We start from the raw sequence: 22927 nt of genomic DNA on the forward strand, positions 1-22927 counted from the left end.
TTATTTTAATACAATACCTAAGTAAATCATTTTACATCGTTAGTAAAAATCTCTCTTACTTGCATAGTTACATTTAAAACCATGTGGCATGTAATATATGGATGGTTCATGCCTTCATAAATGATTCAGCCAGCTGTATTTACATATGAAACCCTGCAGTACATGCAGCACACGAGTGTGTATGTGCTCGTACATTAACACACACTGCGGGGCAAACGTGTTTCTGAGCTGCTATTTAAACCAGTTTCCTCTCTGACATCTGAGAGCTCCTCTTTGATCTCCAGACTGCTGACCTGTCACACTAACTGAATCAATTACCATTTATTTTAAAAAGCAGGATATAGTCCACAGTGAAACAGCCTGAGTGTTTTAACATGGATCCCTTTTGAAGTTGTAGCATGTGATGGAAACTTGTCAAGCTTAGCAAAATATCTCCTCTGTTTGAACAGGTTAAATTTTGACATAGATTATATTAAATCTGTCCCAGTTAATCTGGTTCCTTATGATGACATTGCTGCAAAATACATAGATGCAAACTTTCCCAATGTGAATATTCAACATGATATTGTTGTCTGTAGCATTTTGGACATACAGCTGTTGCAGACATTTAAAAGGTCTAGGCGACTTCAGTTTTCTAAAGATAAAAATCTTACAGAACGGAAAGCTCTGTTTTTATCCAAAAGTGATTCAGAAGCTTCATTAAATCTAAACATGCAGAGCTATAAACTTCCCATATTGTGTGAATCAGAGTGTGTCCATGTGGTCCTCCAACTGTCTCAGCCCCCATCTGTGAAGTGATATTAACTGGTGGATTTTCTTTGATGCTCATAAAACTGCATCATTAACCCACTTGCTTTCCAAACTATCATCAGCTTCACTGAACATACTCGCTGCTAAACCCTACAAGTCAGAACCAGCCCTTTAAAATAAATATTAAAATCACAGATTTTGGTGTATATAATGTATGTTTTCAGTTTGTTTTGATTTTTAGAAAAAGGATGAAGAGAGTGCTTCAAAGAAACAAAAGATACTCGTCACCCCTAAAATGAACTTTTTTGCTATTCCACAGAGTAGGTATTTATTATTCATGCAAATTTCTAGGTGCCTCTAGCTACAGTCTGAGAAACAGAAATTGATACTTAAGTCACTCTGTCATCATTTATTTTCTTCTTTTTTATTTAAATAAATGCAAATTTCAGTTTTTAAAATGCAAAAACCCAGTAGTCAAATCTCAAAGTTTAGTAGTGTTTAAAGGAAGTATTAAAGCCTTGCATATGTAAGTAGAATCACAAGACACATCTGCCGGCGTTTACAGCTAAACCAACATGTTTAGTGAAAGTCAACACTGCAATCTGTTTGGTGGAGGAGAGGGGGCTTCAGGGGAAGAAGGATACAGAGAGGACTGAACACATGAGAGCTGAAATGTATACTAATGGAGGCATGAGTCACAAACATGAGTGCACGCATTAAAGTTGTTCTTTCACTGGTTCCTTGGTGATGCATGTCTACCATATGACTAAATCTAGTATAGTTGACATACTTTGGATAATTTTTAAAGGTTTAGCATAAATTAATAGCAATAAAAACAATTAGAAACATTACTTCTCAGCTGATTTAACATGACAGCGTGAGGTTTCTCTGTGTGTGACTTTGTGTTTCTGACATTTTGTTTCAAGACCCCAAGATGCCAAACGCTGGGCTTCCAAACTAATAATGGGTGATGTGGCAACCTCCATTTATTAGCTACAGTCTACAACAAAATTGACCAATGACTGTGCAAAATCACATCATATCCCTACTCAGCATCATTTAAAGCAAGCAGTCAAACAATTTAAAAGCTCCTGTAACAGAGATCACGGACTATTTCATGGAGCAGTAACTTCCTTCATTCTGTTGGTTTCCTGATAACTTAATAAAAAAAACGTCCTTTAAGTTCTTTGTTGGAGTTCTTTTTGTGGATTAAATCAACTAAATATCGTTTAGTGCAAATTGTTCAGTTTTATTACTTTTAGACAAAGTCTGAAAGTTTAAGGCAGGGTGTCAAACATATGGCCCGGGGCCCAGAACTGGCCTGCTGAAGATACCAATCACACTGGACTGCTTTGGAAAACATGACGAAGAGCAAATATTTTGGACTTTTAATTCCATTTTCATATGTTTTATAACTTTTCCTATCAATAAAAACCTCCTTCAGGGCCATTCATACTACACCAAAGTAACTAAATAGTAAATAAACAATAACATGAGAAAAGTTCCTGTTTTTCACTATGTAGAATAATGTAGTAGAAATGTCTCATTTTTATAGTGAGTCCTCAGTAGAAAATAATTTTTTTAAAAACCCACACATCTGTTTCTTACAGTGCTAACAGATTTCTTTCGTCTAATACACCAGCATTTCTTTATCATGCAGAAAAACTGAAACTTACTGTTGAAACGGTTTTTCTTATAAAAAGATATGTGAGAGATTAAATGCATAGTAAAACATCTTTACACTGACAGAAGGGGGAGTTTCACTGGTCTGACCCACTTAAGATCTAAGTGGGCTGTATACGGCCTGCAATATAAAATATTTCCAGTTTTTAGTTTTAGCTTAGCTATTCTTAAAAAGCTGCAGGCTGGATTGGATTGTGGACAAATGGGCTGTTCATCTACACAATGGAGGCTCTGAGATGAAGATCAAGGTTAAAAAAATAAATCTTCTTTTGATATTTATTTAAAATAACATATCGCAAATGGAGCATTATCTTGTAAACGGAAAAGGAACCTTATTGCGAGTAATCAAAGTTTCACATCCATGACTTTCCTGCGTCTGTTTGCATAATTGCTTCCTGTCTGCCCCCTCCTCTCTCAACCCAGATAACTGTTCACTGTGTCAGAAACACACTTCTTCTTCTTTGTGTGTGTTCGCTGCACGTCTGTGACAGAGCGTGTGTGCCCTCAGTGTTGATTTGCTGGGTGTTTTTTATAGTCCTTTGAGACGCTCTGTCACTGCTCTGTTCTAATACTATAACGAGACCTCTGGGATGCACGCGCAGACTTATATACAAAAAGACACACATAGCAGAAAATAAAAAGGAAGCTTACAGGCCTCTGCACAGCCAGTAACAGCTATAATATGAATGAAAAAAGGCCGTAAAAGCATTTCGGGAGGGTTTGTTTCCATCTGTGGAGCTGCTGGCAGAGTGTGGTCTCTCCTGCCACAAATGACTGCACTTGATCCGTCACCTCTAAGATTACAGAGGGGTGATGCAGACATCCTGTCAACACCGGAGACACTCGTAACACTTAATCATGCTAACCAGCAAATCACTGTAATCTCTGTCCCCATTTTGCCCTGCTGATGAAAAGCTGAGATGACAAATAAATGACACCAGCTGCTGGTCATATTGGCACATTCACGAGTGACAGTCCGTCTTTGAAATAACATAACGATACTGCAGACATCATTCAATATCTTTTTCACCTGCAGTTTGCAAAGTGCTTAACCTCTTTTAACCTCTGAAAATGCTCTTTTACTCATGACAAAAACTAAAATGCATGCTATTATTATTAGAAGAACACCATGCATGCTAAACTGTACATCTGTTTTCCTAAACTAAATCAAAATTGACTGCAATCATAATGTGGGGTTTCTTCATATCATCGCCATCTGCAGCCATCAAACGTTTTGCAGTAAACCCGCTTACTCTGTCAAAACCCAGATCTCAAGCAGGACAGTAAGAAACCTCTATTATGAGACAAAATTGGCTGATAACTGGATCAAGAAAATCCCTCCTTATATGTGAGCCAGGCCAAAAGAGGCTGAAAAGTTGAAAATGTCATTTTCACCATACCTTCTAAATTAACCCAAACATAAATGTGGAAATCAACTAATGCAATTTGTTTTGACATTAGGCAGTATATCCCCCTAGTGGCTGTGATCCAATTCTCATTCAATTTAGTGAGTAAATAAAAAGTAACAAGAAAGAGCAGCGCTGGCTTTTGCCAGAAAGTAAAGTCAATATGTCATCCTCCAGTTCCAAGACGCTTGTGGTCATAACACCATGGTGCTGTTCAGCCAAAAAAACCTGACTCACTGCATATAAATTTAACAAAAATGAAATTTAACAAAATGGCTCTAATAGATAAAGTTGAAATTCAGGTGCCCCTTCATGTCATACTGACGCGCTCCCTCTGTAGTCTCCCCCTGCTGACCATCAGAAGGACTGCAGAAGGCAAAAACAATACAGCAACAACAAAAACAGAGTCTGCTAAGGTCTGCCATATATTTAATGTTGCAATAATAAATGTATTGAGTTGTAAATTAATAAATGTAAATTGAGTTACGATTATTATTTCAGTTCAGTTCAGTTTTATTTATATAGCACCAATTCACAGCAACAATTGCCTCAAGGCATTTTATATTGTAAGGTGAAGACCCTACAATATAAGAGAGAAATCCCAACATTCAGATGACGCCTAAGAGCAAGCACTTGGCGACAATGGGAAGGAAAAACTCCCTTTTAACAGGAAGAAGCCTCTGTGAACCAGCTCAGGGAGGGGCAGCCATCTGCTGCAACCAGTTGTGGGATGAAGAGAGTGAGAATGAAAGAGAAGAGAAAAGAAAAGGGAAAAGACAAATGTTAACGTTGTGTTAAATATGGCAAATGTTAAATATGTAGTTGTGGCATATGGACACATATGGACCACAGAAGAACTGTTCAGTGCATCATAGCAAGTCGAGTAGCTGCCTGAAGCTATAGCAACATAACTAATGGAAGCTTCAGGGTCACCTGATCCAGCTCTAACTACATGCTCTATCAAAAAGGAAAGTTTGAAGCCTAATCTTAAAAGCAGAGAGGGCGTCTGTCTTACCAATCCAACTCGTATTACTGCTAACACAGCCATGGCATCTTTACCTTGCAAGATAATGTATCATTATGCTTGATTATCCACTGGCTTTCGCAAATTTAGTCATATGAGCAGACTGGGAAAATGAACCTGCACCCTTTAATCATCATCCACTTTTGTTAATGTTTGGCACACACACACACACACACACACACACACACACAGGCGCAGTAATATGTCCACAGCTGCTCTGTCAGCCTTGATGAGACAGCAGGTTGTCTAATTGACTGACTTGATTGCCCTCGTATGTGTCTGTTCACCCATAAAAACCTCATTTATCACTAATAGGACAAAAAAAAGGAGGCGGGATGATGAACGTAAACAGATACAGTGGCTTTCTTAGATCTCTTATCTGGCAGCTGGCAGCGTGTGTGCATGTAGACCTGAGTGGTGGAAGTGAGCAAGAGACGGCAAAACAGGAGAAGGATTAGGGAGGGAAACGCGGAAGTTATGTTGTTGAATCTAAAGAGAGAATAAAGAATATTTGGATGAAAAAAAGGGCAGACGTGAAGGAAGACAGAGGCAGGTATGGAGCATCAGCCCTATTCAGATGGAAAAAAGGAAAAAATGACAGTATAAGCGAGAAAAGACGGGGAAGCAAGCAGGGGAATCGTGTGGGTTATAAAATGCAGAGGAACTAGAAAAGAAAAGAGATTTCCATGAGGCATTTTCAAGGCCTCCTGCTCGCTGTGTGAGACAATGTTTGCTGATTGACAGCTCATGAAAAGCGTTCAGCCACTTGGGCCTCACCCACTCATCCAGTATCTCTCTCTGTATTTCCCACACATACACACAACACGCTTTGTAAAATATCCCGAGCTGCTCCCTTTTCTTTCCTGGTAACAGCTGCTGACAGAACACGTCAATCTCGAGGTATCCCTCTGCTTTCTTTGTTTTCTGGTGATGTTTATTTTTTTTTCCAATACAATAAATCCCCCTCTTCCTTCTGCCCAGTTTCTTCCTCACCTGCTCTAACCATTTCCACCTTCCCTCTTTGCTCTCTTATGTTTCTTCGCTCTCTTTCCACCACAAACTCCACTGATATGCCTCCCTATTCACCCTCGCTTTATCATTTTGCTCCTTCATCTTGCCGTTTATCTTCCAACTCAGTCACCTCCCACGTTCCTATCAAATTCTCCTACACGTCCTCAAAATTCTGTCCTGGCCAAATGACGAGATTTGATGTGTCATATCCACAGGGAAAAAATGTACAGAGGATGTGCAGATTTTTTGCATTTTGCTCTTGCAACAAAAAATGATGCAAAGATTGCCACAGTCAGATTTTGATTGTAAGGAACTAGTAAATGTAGCATGTTTAAGCAATCGTGTTGGTAGGATATTGGACACGATATGATGACTGCACTAAATGAAGGCATGGAAGCATGAGCGAGTAATTTTACTCTGAAAATCCAAATTAAAGGTAGATTAAAAGAGTAAAACTGTCTTCAGTTTTCAGAACTTTAGGCCACCAGAAACTGAAGCACTGAGTATTCAATCTGCAGGAGAAACAGGCTGAGAGCTGTAACACTGCTGCACACCTGGAGCGGCGCGATCATGTCCAACTGCTGTTTGAAATTCATACAGTTAATAGAATAGATTATCTGTGCCTTTCTTGGCTCTGAAGCACATTACCGCTCCACTTAAGAGACCTCACTCTCACCGCTTCTGTGGCTCTGTCCTTAAATCATGCTCATTTTTCTTTTCTAAACCTCCCAAAACACACTCTTATACACACACCTGTGTGAAGGGAAACCCCAGCGCTTTACCACCATCTGGTACTGCACCGGGGTTCAACAATACTGCAGTGTAACAGACACGCTCGCACAGTTTTATCTTGCATTTATTATAGTTTTGCAAATGCAGAAGATGCTGTTAAAAGTAATGCAGAACGTTGGTGATGTAATATGACTCCTGCATACACTGTGTCACCTTCTAAATGCACACACACCCACACACTGACGCACACACCTTTTTCCCTCACCATTCCCATTAATGAACAGACACACTTTCTCAAAAAAATTTCAAAAGCTGGCAGCATGCATGCAGATGCACATAAGGACATGCGCATGCATACACAAGCCACACACATGCACACAAAGAGACACACGCAGGATACTGTAAGATGTGATCAATAGCTATTGATCTGCCACCTTTGGCTTGTCTTGGCAGCGCTTCATGTCAGACATAAAAATGTCCACACCCGGCAGGATGGAGACAAATTGCACACACACTCACACACACACATACACATATGAACATCTCTCAAACACACACACCCAAATTTGATTTTATCTCTAAATCATGAAAATTCAGCACAAATCGATAACTGATAAGCAGCAACATTAACTTCAGTCACTGAAGTTACATTAATTCACACACACAAAGACACACACACACACGCTCGCGTGCGCTTCTTCATCGCCTCACCTCTGTAGCACATAGTTAGCCAGAGCAGCTCCAGCACCTGACCCCCAAACTCACACACGTCCAATCCCAGCATGGTGCCTCTCTGCGGGGCTTTACTCTGTGAGACGGCAGGCTGAAGTAGAACCAGAGGACCTCCACAGGTAGCAACAAAGTGGCAGAGCAGGGATCGATTAAAAAGAAGAGAATCCACAGAAGTGTTTGAGTAGAAAGAAAAGAGGTCAGGCGAGCATCTCTTCCTCTGAGGAAATAACAAGAAATACGTATTTACAGGTGTAGAGGGTTAAAGAGAAAGAGGACCGGCGTGAGAGAAACAGCAGAGGGAAGCAAGGAGGTATCCTTGGGTGTGGGTGTGGATGTGATAGGATGTGTGTGAGCTAGGGAGAGAGAGAGAGCGAGAGGGTGGAGGGAGGTCGAGGGAAGGGAAGCAGCAGACGTGAGAAGCAGCCGGCTTTCTGCGCTACTTCTTGTCTTACATACACTAGAGTTTAGTGACAAAAGGGAAAAAAAAGAGATCTAAAGGCTGAGGATGCTGTCAGCTGTTTCTGGATGCAGTAGGGATGCTGGAAGAACAGCGGTAGGCAGACGCTGGCTCAGCCGGCAGAGCTGTCTGCAGTTTAGTGTGTGTGTGTGTAAGTGTGTGCGGTGCTCAGACGCTGGCTATCGATTCGCAGACAAGCATGGAACCCCTCCCCTCCCGCATCCCTCCCTCCCCTCCCCTCCTCATGCCATCAGCCCAGCGACTGCAATGAGCTCATCCTTTACCCCCCCCACACACACACACTCTCCCCCTCCCTCCTCCGCTCTTCCTTGCATCCCCTCCTTCCTTTCTTCCACACCTCACTCCTTCTCACGCGCCCCCTCCAACTCTCTCATGCTTTCATTTCCCCTCTTCATTTTTCATTACTTTTACGAATTCTCACGTGGCATCGGCTCTCTCCTCCTTCACCTTTGTATCGCAGTGTCAAGCCAACTCTCTCTCTGTTTCCCTATTTATCTCACTTCCCTTTCCTTCAGTTTCATCTTGTTCTTTATCTCCCTCTGTCTTTAAGTGACCACGCCCTGTCAGCGGCACGCTTCAATCACGACGGTCACTCTCATTCTTTGTCTTTCACTCTTTTTTTTATTTAACATCACTGTTTTGGCTCCCTATCTTTTCTTCAGATACCTCTGATGCCACGAGGGAGGTTGTGGTGCTGGAGAATACAAAAGGATTTGCTTCCCCCACTTGACAATCAGACACACTCCTTTTCACTCATGTCTGCGCACACATGCCTTCTTATTTTGTCATTCAGGGGTTGTCCAGCTGTCACCTAACATACTACTGGAGGCAACTTCTCTATTTCCCTGCCTCTCACCCTCTCAGAGTCTGCTAGCTGTTTGGATGATGTTGTTTGATGTTATCAGGAATGACAGTAATAATAAAAAATGAAGTTTATTAGCATAGCGCTTATCAAAACCCAGCATTACAAAGTGTTTTGCATGTGGTCATGCATGAATACAGAAGCTGGCATCTGGAATAAAACTGAGTAAAATCAAAGATGGTACATCAAACATGGATTTTTCCACCATGACTTCAGCAACTGACTTCTGGACTTGGCATTTTGAAGCATCATTGCTTGTGTTTTTGGCCACCTTAGCACTAGCTATCAGCGGTTGCTTGCTAGCACTTAGCTAGTGATAACAGAGCAAAAGGACACTGGACTTCACTCAGCAAAAAATTCAGGAAAAGTTTTTGGATGAGCTGAAGGCCAATTACAATGATTATGGAGAGGCCAACAACACCAACATGATTTAGTAACTCGAATTACTGAGTGTGAGGTCTTTGCAGAAAGCAACTAGCTACAACTCTTGAAATACCTGTTGATCAAAGTGACCACACCCCTAACTATGACTCATGATTGACTCGTCTGCTAATGAGAAAGCACTTTGAGACTGCAGTTTGCCGTCCAATTTGAAACATAGTATGACCAAAATTTACAAAATAGATGTAACTTTTTAATTCACTGACCCAAAATCAATGACTGAGCCCATAAACTCATCAGGAAAGTGTTTAGAGGGCTCAAGTTAAAAAGCTGTTTTGACATAGACTTCTATAGGACTGGAAGCCTTTTTGCAAACACAGCTATCGCCATCTGGTGGTCTTTAGATAGAATGCAGGTTTAAGACACTTCTGTATTGGCTTCATTTTTCAGACCTGAAGCTACGAGCACGCCTTCCTGTATCTGGGAGCCAATACTCATGTGGCCTTTAGAGGAACTGCAGTTAATTTTTCAGCTTGAGAGAAGTTGTTGATTGAAACAAACCAAGTAAACAGCAACAGGAATAATTCAATAGTTAAGAATAAAATCACCTTAAATTTTTTAAAAAGAAATGTTACAAACACATTCTTATAAAATAAGTCTTCAACAATAACTTGAAAGGGTTTATTGATGCAGAAAGCTGCAAGTTATTTCCTTCCTGACGATCTCAGGCTGTGGACTGGTTGGTAAGGGGACAACAGCTTATATTCTGGGGTGAGGGCATGATATGATAATAAAAACACTGTTTAGACAGAAGCTGTGGGATTCAAATTTAGACAATTCTCCAAATATATGTAACTGTATTGTACAATTCCAGTCAAATTCTGTAAGCCAGCCCTTACATATTTTTCCCATTAGAGCCAGTCTTTAAAGTCAAGCAACAGAGTGTCAGTGGAAAAAAAAATCCAAAACACCCACAACACAATAAATTCCCATTAAAAAACATTCTATTTTATATATGATTTTAGAACAAAACCAGACGCATGCACCCGAACAGGCTATGTTTGACAAGTCCCTGGATCTGTGACTAAGTTCACATATCACTGAAGCTGTTCCTTCCATGAAAAATATCCCATCAAACTTCATCTTAAGGTTCGTCGTGTCTGTGCAAATCCGTCATTTTCAAACGGTTAACAGCAGTAAAATCTGATTTAATGCCATTGCCTCGCCCACACAATCGCCCCCGTCAGTGTCTGCGGTGAGCCTCTGTCCTAAAGCAAGCTGTTCCATAAACTCATTATATTCATATCACTTTATGGAAAAATAAATCAGCAGCAGTAGTGGGGTGAGTGGTATATATAAAATGTGTGCTCGAACACGCCAGCCATGAATGGGGTCATAAAGAGTGTGTTGGTGGAAGGGCCCCCCAGGGTTTAGCGTAACCGTATTTCACCTCAAACAGGAAAAATCTGACAGAAAACTCAGCGGGCAGCTGACAAGAAGCTGCGCTGTTTTTATCTTCGCAACATAATGACATAACTCAGCTATCAAGTGACCCAGTCCACTGTCTTCTCATACACACAAGATTGGTTCACCTGATAAACAATGACGAGCATTAATATATGCAGAATGGATTAGAAAAAATAGTTTGACGGATTTGGAATTATCCTATTTGCTTCTTTGCTTGACAGGTGAGATGACTCATAACACCTTCATGGCATAAATATATATAATCTTAACAAATAAATAAAATGATTAACGGGGAAAACAAAAAGGCAAGAATCATCAGAATCCACCTAAAACCTCAGATAGCCATATGAAAAAGGTTTTTCATAGTTCTCCTCTTAATAAGAAGTGTGTGGTGGGTGATCTTGTCTCCTAATTCGTCCTGGAGATGTGTTAATACTGCAGTATTTATGTTTCTACTTCCCTGTGCCATTCTAGAAATCCAACATAGCATTGAGACAACCTCTAACTGTGATTGGCCAATTCTTACCCATTTCAAGCTACTTCTTCATCTGCCACCATTTCTCAAATCATAAGTAGCTGCTAATCAAATGCACATGATTATTTGATAGTCAGCAAATGTGAGACCTCTATAAAGACAGACGTTTTGGCAGTTTGTTGGTCTGAACCATTCAGGTGTGTGTTAACATAAGGGCATTATCCTCTCAGGAGTGGACATCCCAACGAATCCACCCCAAGGTCAAACTGTGCAATACTCAAACTCAAACAAAGAGAAACAAAGAAAATTCCAAAAGCTGCATCTCAGACTCTACAGATCTCACCTGGCATGTTAAATGATAAAGTTCAGGACAGGACAATAAGAAACAGACTGAACAAGTATGGTTTGTTTGGGGAGGGCTTGCCAGGAGAAAACCTCTTCTATCTAAAAAGAACATGGCAGCACAGCTTAGGTTAGCACAACTGGATCTGAAGAAATCACAAGACTTACAGAAAAATGTCCTTTTTCAGTAGACAAGACCAAAGTGGAGGTGGCTGATCATGTTTGAAGAAAATACAAACACAAACACGGCATATCAGCATAAACACCTTGTACCAACTGTCAAGCACGGCGGTGGAGGTGTGACGATATGAGTTTGTATCAGTACAATATCAATACCTGTCTGACAGCTGAAGCCTGGCACCAACTGGGTCATGCAACAAGACAATGATCCCAAGCCCATCAGCGAATCAGCAACAGAATGTCTGAAAAGGAAAAGAATCAACGCGCTGCAATGGCCCAGTCAAAGTCCAAACCTGAGCCTGACTGACATGCTGTAGTGTGTAAGAGAGCTGTGCAAAAACAAACATCTACAAACCTCAATGAACTGAAGTATAATTAAGAAGAGTGGGACAAAGTTCCTCCATGTAAGAGATTGATAAAATGATGTTTTAAAGTTATTAAATTTAGTGAGAGCTCCAGGCCTAGAAACCATATTCCTCTGTAAAGCTACAATCACTCGTTTTACACTTTGATCGAGCATTTCCTGCAAATGTAAGTTTGGAGATTCATTTTATGTTTTCCTCTTTCTAACAGGTGTAAAATTTGTCAGAAGCTGTTGTGTCTTAAGTTTTAATTTCCTGTTTGGACATCCCAGATCTAGATAAATGATGTATGTTTCTTCCTGCAGCAAACAGTCCTAGTTATCCCTCTTGCTGTTTATGAAATCACAATCAAATGTAATTTAAAAGAAATGAGAAAATGCAATTATCACACACTGTAACACACCTCAAATTGAATTCACGAACTGATATCACATGGATTCGCAAGCGTAATCTGCTTTGATTTGGCAAGTTATTCCATTAAGCTGCGGGTACATGAGCTGAAATAATTGCTTTCTGCCTCTCTCTATCTTTCTCTCACACTAACGCAAAGAGAGAGAGGGAGAGAAACACTATGTACGTTATACTCTTGGGGTGCCTGAATGAGCAGTGTCTAAATGGTTTTCCGACAGTATATTGGTGAGGGGGCATTTATCTCTTTCTTTTTAGCGTGCAACGAATAACCTGTCTCATTTGAGGCTCATTCATCCATAACCAGCAGATTTAGTCAGACTGAGAGTGAATAACACCAGTGTTAATTCTCTGAATAATAATTTCAGGAGAGAAAAGAAAGTGACAGGAAAGAATCTATGAATCAGCACAAAGGTGTTTTTAAAGTAGTAACTGAGTAAGTATGAAAGTAATCAGGGCTGGTAATCCAGCTTGTCAGAGGATGGAGGAATGACTCAGAGGTTTTTTTGGTCAGGTGATGATAATAGTAACCTCTCAATGGGAGAAGAGGGTAGTATGAGCTGTAATGATGCACAAATCTACACATTAATAGGGTATAAAATAATGATGAACTCCAAACTTGCATTGTATTGCAACTTGTATTCTTTGTTCTCACTTGTTGTGAACATACTAACAAACTGTAGGTATGGTGTAGGTGAAAGTCACAGTGACTTAATAGATTCACCTCACAGGTACAAAAAAGGCTTCGTGGGAGATTTAACCGTCATATACACCAGACCTGGGCAGACCAGTAGAGCAGCAGACCTGTAAAGCACATCCAGCCCAGCCAATGGGCTAGTTGGTGTTTACCCTTTTCAGCTTGACTGTGAAAGCACTTAAACAAGTGTTGTAAGATTTCAATCCAATACAGTGTAGTGTGTTACCAGTGGTGTTTCTGGTGACTGTGGTCTCAGGTGCCTTCAGATCATTAACAAGCTCCTCCTGTGTAATTTTGTAAAATTCCTCCACCTTTCTCATGATCATTTTAACCCCTTGAGTCAAGATCTTGCATGATGATCTGGAACAAGGCCGATTGATGGTCATTTTATATTTCTTCCATTTCTGAATAATCACACCGACCTTCTCAGCAAGCTTCTTCCTGATGATCTGGTGGCCCATTCCAGCCTTGTGCAGGTTTACAATCATGTCCATGACATGTTTTGACATCTCTTTGGTCTTGCCCATGATGGTGGAAAGGTTAGAATGGAAGAAACTGATTCTGTGGATAGAATCAGTGCTTTATGATTGATCGATTGCAGTCTATGTGCCACATGGGCACAAAACACATCTCTGGCAGCCAGAATTCTTGTTGGGTTGTAGGGGATCGAATCCTTATTTCACTCAGTGACATGGGGATCAGTTTATAACTTTAATGTTTGGACCCTGTCTCAATGCTATGAGCTCATTTGTTATGTTTGTTATGTTCCAGCATTTTAACATTGTATTTGAACAAGTTTAGCAATTTTAGAAATGTCACCCGTCCATGGTTTCATTGTTATTGGGTGACTGGTGTTAGTGCATTGAGGAAAATATCTTACTTCAACAGTTCAACAGCACTGCAAACTTAAGCCTTTCCAATTACTGTGAAGTTAAATCAGTGTCTTCCTAACAACATTTTTTGTAACGGCTGAAGTAGTTGTATATAAGAGGCTCTACCATTAAAAGTCGTGTTTATAGTTTATATCCTCACTACAGCCAGCAAACAGTAGAGTCTCATAATGGGAGATGAATCAGAGGTATGCTTTCAAAGTAATGAGTAGATCAGTCTGCTGCACTCTGGAAAAATCTGGAGACTGTGAATTTCTATCAGTACATAATCTAACATACTTTTTAAGGTTAAATACAGGGAATCTTTAATGGCATTAAGGTAACATATGTTCCAGTTCAGTGGACATTTTTACAGATTACATTTTAATATGTCAAAGCAGCAAAAACACATGTAAATAATAAAGACACATAAAAAGAGAAGGACGCCTAAAAGGCTCAGTAGTGACTTTCATCTCAGTCCCGGTGCCTTTAGATTTCATACTGGAGTTGCAAATTAAGGCCACTGCATGTGTGTTGCATTAACTAAATGAGGAGGCCTCGGTCTGGAGTGGAATGGGTGGAGCAGAGGAGGCCTATGATGCAAATGAATCCATGAGGGTTGGTTTGAGTTTCTTGAGGACCAGTCTAGGGAATTTCCCACCGAGAGGAATGATGCTGAGGCTGTGTGGGGAAGGAGACAGGTTCAGGGTGATTCTGAGATCAGTGGTGTGAATGGAGGGGACTCCAGATGAGAGGCACTCATCCCTACAGGTCTTCCGTGTCCGCGACAGGTTACTGGAGTCCAATACCAGCGTCGGCGGCGCTTTAAGGGCCTCCTAGCATCGCGGCGTAGCTAACTCGCTGCTCACCGCTCCGACAGGCGTCTCCGGGAGGTCCACTCCGGCCGTGCAGCTTACTCCGCTGCCTGCTCCGCTGCCCGCTCCGCTGCCACCATGTTATATTCTGGTCTCATTCACGACAGATTCCAGAATATCTATTTCCTACCCAATGGGGTAGTAAGGTTTATTAACAAGTCATGCCACTCAGATTGCCCCTCTGCCATGTACATTAGTGATGTGTCGGGCGCGAACGAAATGGCTCTTAGAGCTGGATCTTTGAAGTGAACGACACAAGCCGGCTCCTTATTGGGAGCCGTGGGGGTTTTTTTTTCTTTCTCTCACCCTCTCTCTCGCACTTTTTTCCCGCTTCACTCCGCACGCGAGCCTTGTGCTTTGCGCTGGGAGGAACAGAGCCGGAGGGAGAGAGAGAGAAAAAGAGCCAGGGACAACAACGTCAAATTAGAAAGGTATAGTAATCATCCACAACTATATTCAGTTGCAGATGATAAAGGATTCAGAAAGTTTATTCATGCAGGCCCATATGACAGAGAATGTGCATCTTCTTTTTGTTTTCATATTTGAATTTATATTTAATTGTGTTGTGGTTTGTAGTGTTTTGTGTTGTTTCACTTTAAATTTGTTTAAAAGGAAAAAGCTGAAAATTTAAATAGTTAAAAGTTGAAATGTGAATAGTTGGTTTTTGTATTATATGATTTATTTATTACATTTTATGTGGAGTGAATAAATAAAAGTATATTTACGGTGGCCCCTAGAGACAAAGCATGTACATACTTCAAAACATGTCCGAATTCTGAAGCACGTACAAACTGCAAAACACGTAAAACCTCCGAAACACGTAAAAACTCCAAAGCACGTACAAACTCCGAATCATGTACAAACTCCGAAGCACGTACAAACTCCGAAACACGTACAAACTCCAAAACACGTAAAAACTCCGAAACACGTAAAAACTGCAAAGCACGTAAAAACTCCAAAGCACGTACAAACTGCAAAACACGTAAAAACTCCGAAACACATAAAAACTCCAAAGCACGTACAAACTCCGAATCACGTACAAACTCCGAATCACGTACAAACTCCAAATCACGTACAAACCCCGAAGCACGTACAAACTCCGAATCACGTACAAGCCCCGAAGCACGTACAAATTCCAAAACACGTAAAACTCCAAAGCGTTAAAAACTCCAAAGCACGTTACAAACTCAAGCACGCATACAAACTCCAAAACACGCATAAACCCAAAACACGTAAAACTGTGGAACACGTTACAGGCTCAAACACGTAAAACTGCAAAGGCGTTAAACTCCGAATCACGTTACAGGCTGCAAAACACGTAAAAAACTACGAAACACGTAAAAACTCCAAAGCACGTTACAAACTGCAAAACACGAAAACTCCAAACACATAAAAGGCTCCAAAGCACGTTACAAACTCCGGATCACGTTACAAACTCCAAATCACGCGATAAAACCCCGAGCACGTTACAAGGCTCTGGATCACGTACAAGGCCCGGGCGGTGCACAAATTCGAAACACGTAAAAACTCCAAAGCACGTAAAAACTCCAAAACACGTACAAACTGCAAAGCACATACAAACTCCGAATCACGTACAAACCCCGAAGCACGTACAAACTCCGAAACACGTACAAACTGCAAAACACGTAAAAACTACGAAACACGTAAAAACTCCAAAGCACGTACAAACTCCGAATCACGTACAAACTCCGAAGCACGTACAAACTCCGAAGCACGTAAAAACTCCGAAACACATACAAACTCCAAAACACGTAAAAACTCCGAAACACGTAAAAACTCCAAAGCACGTACAAACTGCAAAACACATAAAAACTCCGAAACACGTAAAAACTCCAAAGCACGTACAAACTCCGAATCACGTACAAACTCCGAATCACGTACAAGCCCCGAAGCACGTACAAATTCCGAAACACGTAAAAACTCCAAAGCACGTAAAAACTTCAAAGCACGTACAAACTCCAAAACACGTAAAAACTCCAAAGCACGTACAAACTCCAAAACACGTAAAAACTCAGACAACAGAAGTGCTCCAGGATGCTAGGCGCAGTGTTGAGCTTTTGTTGCCTAGTGGCTACACAAGCCAGGAAGTACCAACGACCGGATTTGGTGTGTAGTAGTAACAGGTAAATGAACATTTTTTTGAATTATTTGAATATATATGAGTGCTTGTGTATAAATACTTCTGCTTTCAATTCACATTCAATTGTGTTTAAGTGATCTAGGTAGCTCTGTTTTGGAAGTTCAATTAACGCTAGAAATGTGTTTTGGAGTTTGTACGTGCTTTGTCTCTAGGGGCCACCGCATTTACATTAGTAATTCCTTTTGTGCATAATTTTATATTGTTGTTAATAATAAATTAATTAAAGCAACAAAACAACCTAAAGAGCCGGCTCTTTTTAATGAGCCGAGCCTAAAGAGCCGGTTCTCTAAAAAGAGCCGGAAATCCCATCACTAATGTACATACAGCCTAACGATCTGGCCCAACCCCGACTTACTAGTGTTACACTCTAAGATGTCCGTGCAGCAACACAATCCATTGCGGAACAAATCACTTTGCAAACAATAATTCACTTTATTACAGGAGGGACTAATAAACTTGTGGCACATGGCACATTGCACACAGGCACACTGACCGGGTTCAGTGTGTTTGGCACCAGTACTGTTTTCTGATTGATTAGGGTGTTAACACCTGGCTGTGTCTGTGGCTGGGACACCCAGACTCTATCCAGCTGATGTGGTTCCTTCATAGCTGAATTAGAAGATGGCTCTGCTTGACTTGGCCTCATACGAGGTGTTTTGGCCTGCTGAGCGTCCTCTTCAGGTTCAGAAGACACAAACAAAAACACAATGGTTCTTTTTTAATAGATTTTTGACTTTTTTCATCACATTTGACATGAAAACGATTCCCCGAAATATTCTCTCACCTTTGGTGCAGTTGCGATCTCTGACTCTCTTCCTCTTTTTGCCCTAAAAACAAACACATCAGAATTTTCCTGAGCTGACACAAACTCTCAGCAGTGACTGTTTCATCATTCAGCGCAGTGAAAGGCACATGCATGAACTGTATGTTGGCACTTTGGACATACATAGTTCTCTTTGGTTGACCAATTCGGATGTTCTTTGGCGTGATGATATCTTTGTGTTTCCACCTTGTCGAAATATTTTTTCTGCTCCTTCTTTGAGAGCGACTTCCACTGTGGACAGAAGATCACAAGAAGACACTGTCAGCTTGTATAAATACACAGCCACACTGCTACTACACATAACTACAGGACAGCTGGTACACATGCACAAACAAGAGCATAGAACATTAACAGATGCATAAATATATTCAGAGTTACACTTACTCTCTCTCCCACAGCTGCATTCACAGCTGCACTGTCACTGATATTTAGCTGTGCTTTGACCTTTGGCCTCTGCTCTTTAAGGTACAGCATGAAGGCATTTGGGGGCTTCTTAATGTAAGCCTGGTCTTTACCCTGTTTGGTTTGATGCTTTCTGTTTCAACAGGAATAAAACCCAGAGTGAGAGCACGTGTTACCACTGTGTACAACTGTGAGGAAAGTACTTTAAAAACATGAGTAACGCTGTGAAACTGAATGTAAGGCGACACCATTAAAGGAGGCTGATTACAATAATTCACACACACATCTGCAGATGAATGACAGATACCTGCAGATCAGTGAGAAAACACAGCAGAGAAACTTACTTTGGAGCGCAGCTGTGGGGTGGAGGAGCTGGAAGAACAGTTGCTGTTGTTGTTGCTGGGATGTTGTTTACAGGCAACTGATACAGTAGATTGTGTGGAGAGAGGGAGAAGGACAAAAATCCATAATACTGACACTTAGTCCAGCATTTTAAAGACTAATAATGATAAACAGCACAGAAACATGTAAACAAAACTGTTTTCTTTCATTAGCCTGAAGCATCCAACAGGTTTAAGCACCTTTATCACTACAAGTCTAATGACACCTGTCACTACCTCTGAGTGACTCATCTGTCCTTGGCTATCTGTGCCTGGCTGACCGCACATGTGAGATGGCAGCACGGTGATTGGAGCAGCCATATATGAAAGTTGGTGCTCGGGCAGAGGAGGAGCGGATCCCAGGGGGGTGTAGCTGACAGATCCTCCACTGTGACTGTCTGCTCGAGGAGGAGGAGGAGGAGGAGAAAAGGGAGCAGGACAAAAGGAAGGAGGATAAAAGGGAGAAGGAGGAGGATAAAATGGAGGAAGTGGAGAAAAGGGAGAAGGAGAAAAGGGAGGAGGAGGAGGGTCGGATTCTTCCCTCAGAATACCAGTAAATACGTGTTCAAGACCGTATGGCGCCCCCTCTGACTCCATTCTTGTCATAATAACAGCCAGCTCTTCCCTGATGTCCATTTTTGGGACAGAGTTGTTCTCTTTCTGGGATCCTGTGGCACACATTCATAGGAATTTGATCTTCTTAGACTGGGACTGACATTTTATATCATACAGAACTAAACTAAGGACAAGTATTATGTGCAAACAGGACTTATCAGTTAAAGTCAGTAATTAAAATATGATATTTATTTTATGAAGAAGTCCTATAAAAGTACCTAATATAGTGAACGGATTTCAGTTGTTCCTCAGAAACATTGAAATAGTTCATATATATAGTCTACAAGAATCTACATTAATTATCAGAGATATAATATTTAACAACACTAACAAGTTATATGACAATTTCATTTAATTCAAAACATTTTTTTAACCTTTTAGTTCAGATTTAGGTCAAACTGTTACAAATTTAAAATACTGACTTGTGGGATTTAATACCTGATTATGCTGAACTATACTGCAGAGGGAAATATTTAACAGCAGTAGTAACAAGGTACACTGCACATTCAAGCTTTACAGGCATTGCTGTAATAACCTGATGTTGGTGTGATGCACTGATAGAGATTAAATCATCTCTAACTGTGTACTTTGTGAAGGAAGTTACTGCTTACAGATTTTTTCAAATACTGCAGATATATTTTAAAGTAAATCTTTCTCATAATGCCACTGCATCATCTGTTGAATTTTAATTAAATTCTTGGGTTTTTACATGATGTGAATTCCTGACTTTACTGCTCCATCACACAACATCTCAATAACTTAAACAGGGCTTTCTTTCTTTGTGTTCAAGTTAAAGGACCCAGTAAAACACAAGATTCAGGGACATTTTTTTGAAGAAAAAAAAATTGTGGGATTTAAAAGAGTCAAGTGTATTATTAAGATGTTTCACTGTATCAACCAAAATGACCTTAAAACTACCGATGTAAGTACTCACCCAAAATGTTCAGTGTAGTTTCAGTTGTTTTGTTGTTAAATCTTGTTCAAAATTGAAGTTTGCAGGTTTTCTTTTGGAGGCTCTGATGAATACGTTTTCACACGATGACGTTCAAAGGTGAAGTGCTGTCAGATTCTCTGTGTTGTTACAGTTGAAACTGTGTTTCCATGTAACTGCATCATTCCTTTCCACACCTGCTTGTTTTCAGCATCGTCGGGGCAGAAAGTTGTTCTAGGGCCCTCACTGAGCCCACATTACTTGTCAGTGTGCTTATTCCTTTAGTAACCAAATTATAAGCACAGACACAAAATAATCCTAAGAAATATCAATGTTTGTTTTCTGCTTTGAGCAGGGTTTTTTGAGTGGTGGGTTGAGTGTAATAAACATTTCTTTCTAAACTAGATTATAACTCAAATCATGGAGTACATAAAGTTTGCTTTGTTCACCTGTGGGCCCGGGCCTCCATTCTTTGCCAACTGGATTACAAAAGTGACTCGCCTTGTGCACCAAAAATCAAATATTATTTATAGTTGACTTCATTTGAATATGTCAAATTTACACATTCAAGAATTTTAGAAAATCTTTAAAATCTTTAAACTCTTGCCATTAAAGTACAATTAACCCCTTAAATTAGGTTTCAGATCTAATACAACCTTCATTTGGCTCCAGCAACTTCCTTAGGTTCTCGTGCTCAACAAATTAAGGCCAATCAAATGACAGCAACTCCATGTATTTAGGCTGCCTAAGTTCAAACTGAGCATGGTAGTTGGTGCTAAAAGGGCTGGTGTGAGAATTTCACTAACTGTGGGCACAGCCATCTCTGTAGTTTACAGGGAATGGACATTAACTGAAACTCAAATAAGCATTTCTTACAACCAAGATATGCAGAAGAGCATCTCTGAATGCACATCATGTCAAACCTTGAAGCAGAGGAGCTACAGCAGTGAACGATCACACTGCGTGCCAGTCCTGTCAGTGACGAGGAAGGTGAGGTTACAATTAACATGTGCTCCCCAAAACTGGACAATAGAAGACTGGAAAATCGTTGCCTAGCTAGATTAGTCAACTTCTGCTGCATCAGCTTGTAGGGTTAGAATCCGGCGTAAACGACATGAAAGCATGGATCCATCCTGCTCCTATCAACAGTTCATGCTGTAGGTCAGCGGTCCCCAACCTTTTTTGCGCCACGGACCGGTTTATGCCCGACAATATTTTCACAGACCGGCAAAAAGGGTGTCGCGGATAAATACAACAAAGTAAAACTAGTGCCGGTACCGGAAAAAAGAAGATTTATTCATAACACACGTGAAAAGACCCAGGAAAACCGAGTTAACGATAAAAACGATAACAAAATAACGCTGAAAACCGATAAAAACCCTGAAAACCATACATTTCACACCTGAGCCTCAACTCTCGCGGCCCAGTACCAAACGACTCACGGACCGGTACCGGTCCGAGGCCCGGGGGTTGGGGACCGCTGCTGTAGGTGGTGGTGTGATGGTGTAGGGAATATTTTCTTTGCACACTTTCCACCAACTGAGCATAGTTTAAACACAACCGTTTACTACCTGAGTGTAGTTACTAACCATCTCCATCCCTTTATGACTGGCTGTTTCAAACAAGATAACACAGCATGACATAAAGCTCAAATTATTTCAAACTGGTTTCTTGAACATGACAATGAGTTCATTGTACACAAATGACCCCCACAGTCACCACAGATCACTCCAACAGTGCACCTGTAGGATGTAGAGGAATGGAAGATTCACATCATGGATGAGCATCGTCTCAATTTGGACCAAGATCTTTAATGATTGTTTCCAGCACCACCTTAAAGCCTTAATTTAATGAGGTTATGAATGTGTCTAGGGCAGGGGTCAGCAACTTTTAACACCCAAAGAGCCATTTGGACCCGGTTTCTACGGAAAAGGAAATACTGGGAGCCGCAAATACTTTTTGACATCTAAAATGAAGATAACACTGTGTATATTGTTTTTTGTTTTTTTTGTTTTTACCTTTATGCTTTGTATAAACAACTATAGTGTGTCGGTTATGAAATCCATGAAGTGCTACGGAGAAAATTAAATTTTATTTATGTAATGAACACATTGTCAACCCTTAAAAAATAATAACTAAAAATAAAGCCAACCAGTTGAAGGTGTCTTTTAAATGAATTAAAAAGCTGAACTTAAATTATCCATGTAGCAAAAAAAAAAAAAACAGTGAGCCGTCATCCTTATATCGCCTTCTGGGCTTCCCGGAGCGGAGCCTTGACCAGAATTTAAAAAAAATAATTGGAAAAAAGCACTATGCTCCTAAAAAATTAAAAATAAATATTTTCAACATATCTGCATAATATTTATTTTACCGGTTAATGTGCTTCGCGGGGCGTGGCCCGCAGAGACGCTGCAGAAGAGGCAGACGTACCTGAGTGGCATCCGCAATCACGCCTCACCGGCTTGCTCTCTCTGCTGTTGTTTGTATGTGTCGGGCTGTGCGCTGGAAAGCTACAGCCGGCTGTGTGTGTGTGAAAAGTGGTCAATAAAGAGATGCTGAAGAGCATGTTCATGTAAACATCGTCGGTTCTGCCGTGATGTGTTTACAATCGGACTTCTGCTCCTGAACCTCTGCGCACAGCGTCTGCTGTACGAAGTCATATTCATCTTTACGCAGGACTGTAAGCTGTCGTCTGTGAGGCGTGTGCGGTGTTTGTTTTTAACATAGTTCATGGTGGAGAATAGATGCTCACATACACATGTGGATCCGAAGATCGACACGCCACAAATTAGACATACTGGTAGGCCACTCTCGTCAGAAGTAAGTACAAATGACTCTGCCCAGGCATCGTTAAATGTTGTATTTTCTTCAGATATTTTTC

The 22927-nt window shown here is 40.7% G+C and overlaps 2 protein-coding genes across 2 annotated transcripts in view; both read right to left on the bottom strand.

The window, feature by feature from the left end:
* arhgdig (Rho GDP dissociation inhibitor (GDI) gamma) overlaps window positions 1-7649 on the bottom strand; it is a 31693-nt gene extending 24044 nt beyond the window's left edge. Inside the window, exon 1 of the mRNA XM_039610771.1 lies at window positions 7318-7649. Coding sequence (XP_039466705.1) covers window positions 7318-7390 — 73 coding nt within the window. The 5' untranslated portion in view covers window positions 7391-7649. The remainder of the gene's footprint in view (window positions 1-7317) is intronic.
* Window positions 7650-17263: 9614 nt separating this feature from the next.
* Window positions 17264-18612, bottom strand: LOC120440007 (transcription factor 7-like 1). The gene is made up of 5 exons (XM_039611565.1): window positions 18465-18612; window positions 18103-18253; window positions 17842-17949; window positions 17680-17722; window positions 17264-17570 (listed from the first exon to the last, which is right to left on the bottom strand). The coding sequence occupies exons 2-5, from the start codon at window positions 18190-18192 to the stop codon at window positions 17323-17325; spliced, it is 489 nt and encodes a 162-aa protein (XP_039467499.1). The 5' UTR covers window positions 18193-18253; window positions 18465-18612; the 3' UTR covers window positions 17264-17322.
* Window positions 18613-22927: the final 4315 nt, after the last annotated feature.

The sequence above is a fragment of the Oreochromis aureus genome, linkage group 4, assembly GCF_013358895.1.
Source record: "Oreochromis aureus strain Israel breed Guangdong linkage group 4, ZZ_aureus, whole genome shotgun sequence".
Classification (NCBI taxonomy): domain Eukaryota; kingdom Metazoa; phylum Chordata; class Actinopteri; order Cichliformes; family Cichlidae; genus Oreochromis; species Oreochromis aureus.

What these genes read in the sequence shown, in the direction of transcription:
- LOC120440007 (XM_039611565.1), bottom strand. Translation starts at nt 18,192, where the DNA reads ATGCTGTACCTTAAAGAGCAGAGGCCAAAGGTCAAAGCACAGCTAAAT. An exon ending in ATGCAGCTGTGGGAGAGAGA is followed by an intron (nt 17,950 to 18,102) that starts GTAAGTGTAACT and finishes TTCTGTCCACAG; the next exon opens with TGGAAGTCGCTCTCAAAGAA. An exon ending in GGTCAACCAAAGAGAACTAT is followed by an intron (nt 17,723 to 17,841) that starts GTATGTCCAAAG and finishes GTTTGTTTTTAG; the next exon opens with GGCAAAAAGAGGAAGAGAGT.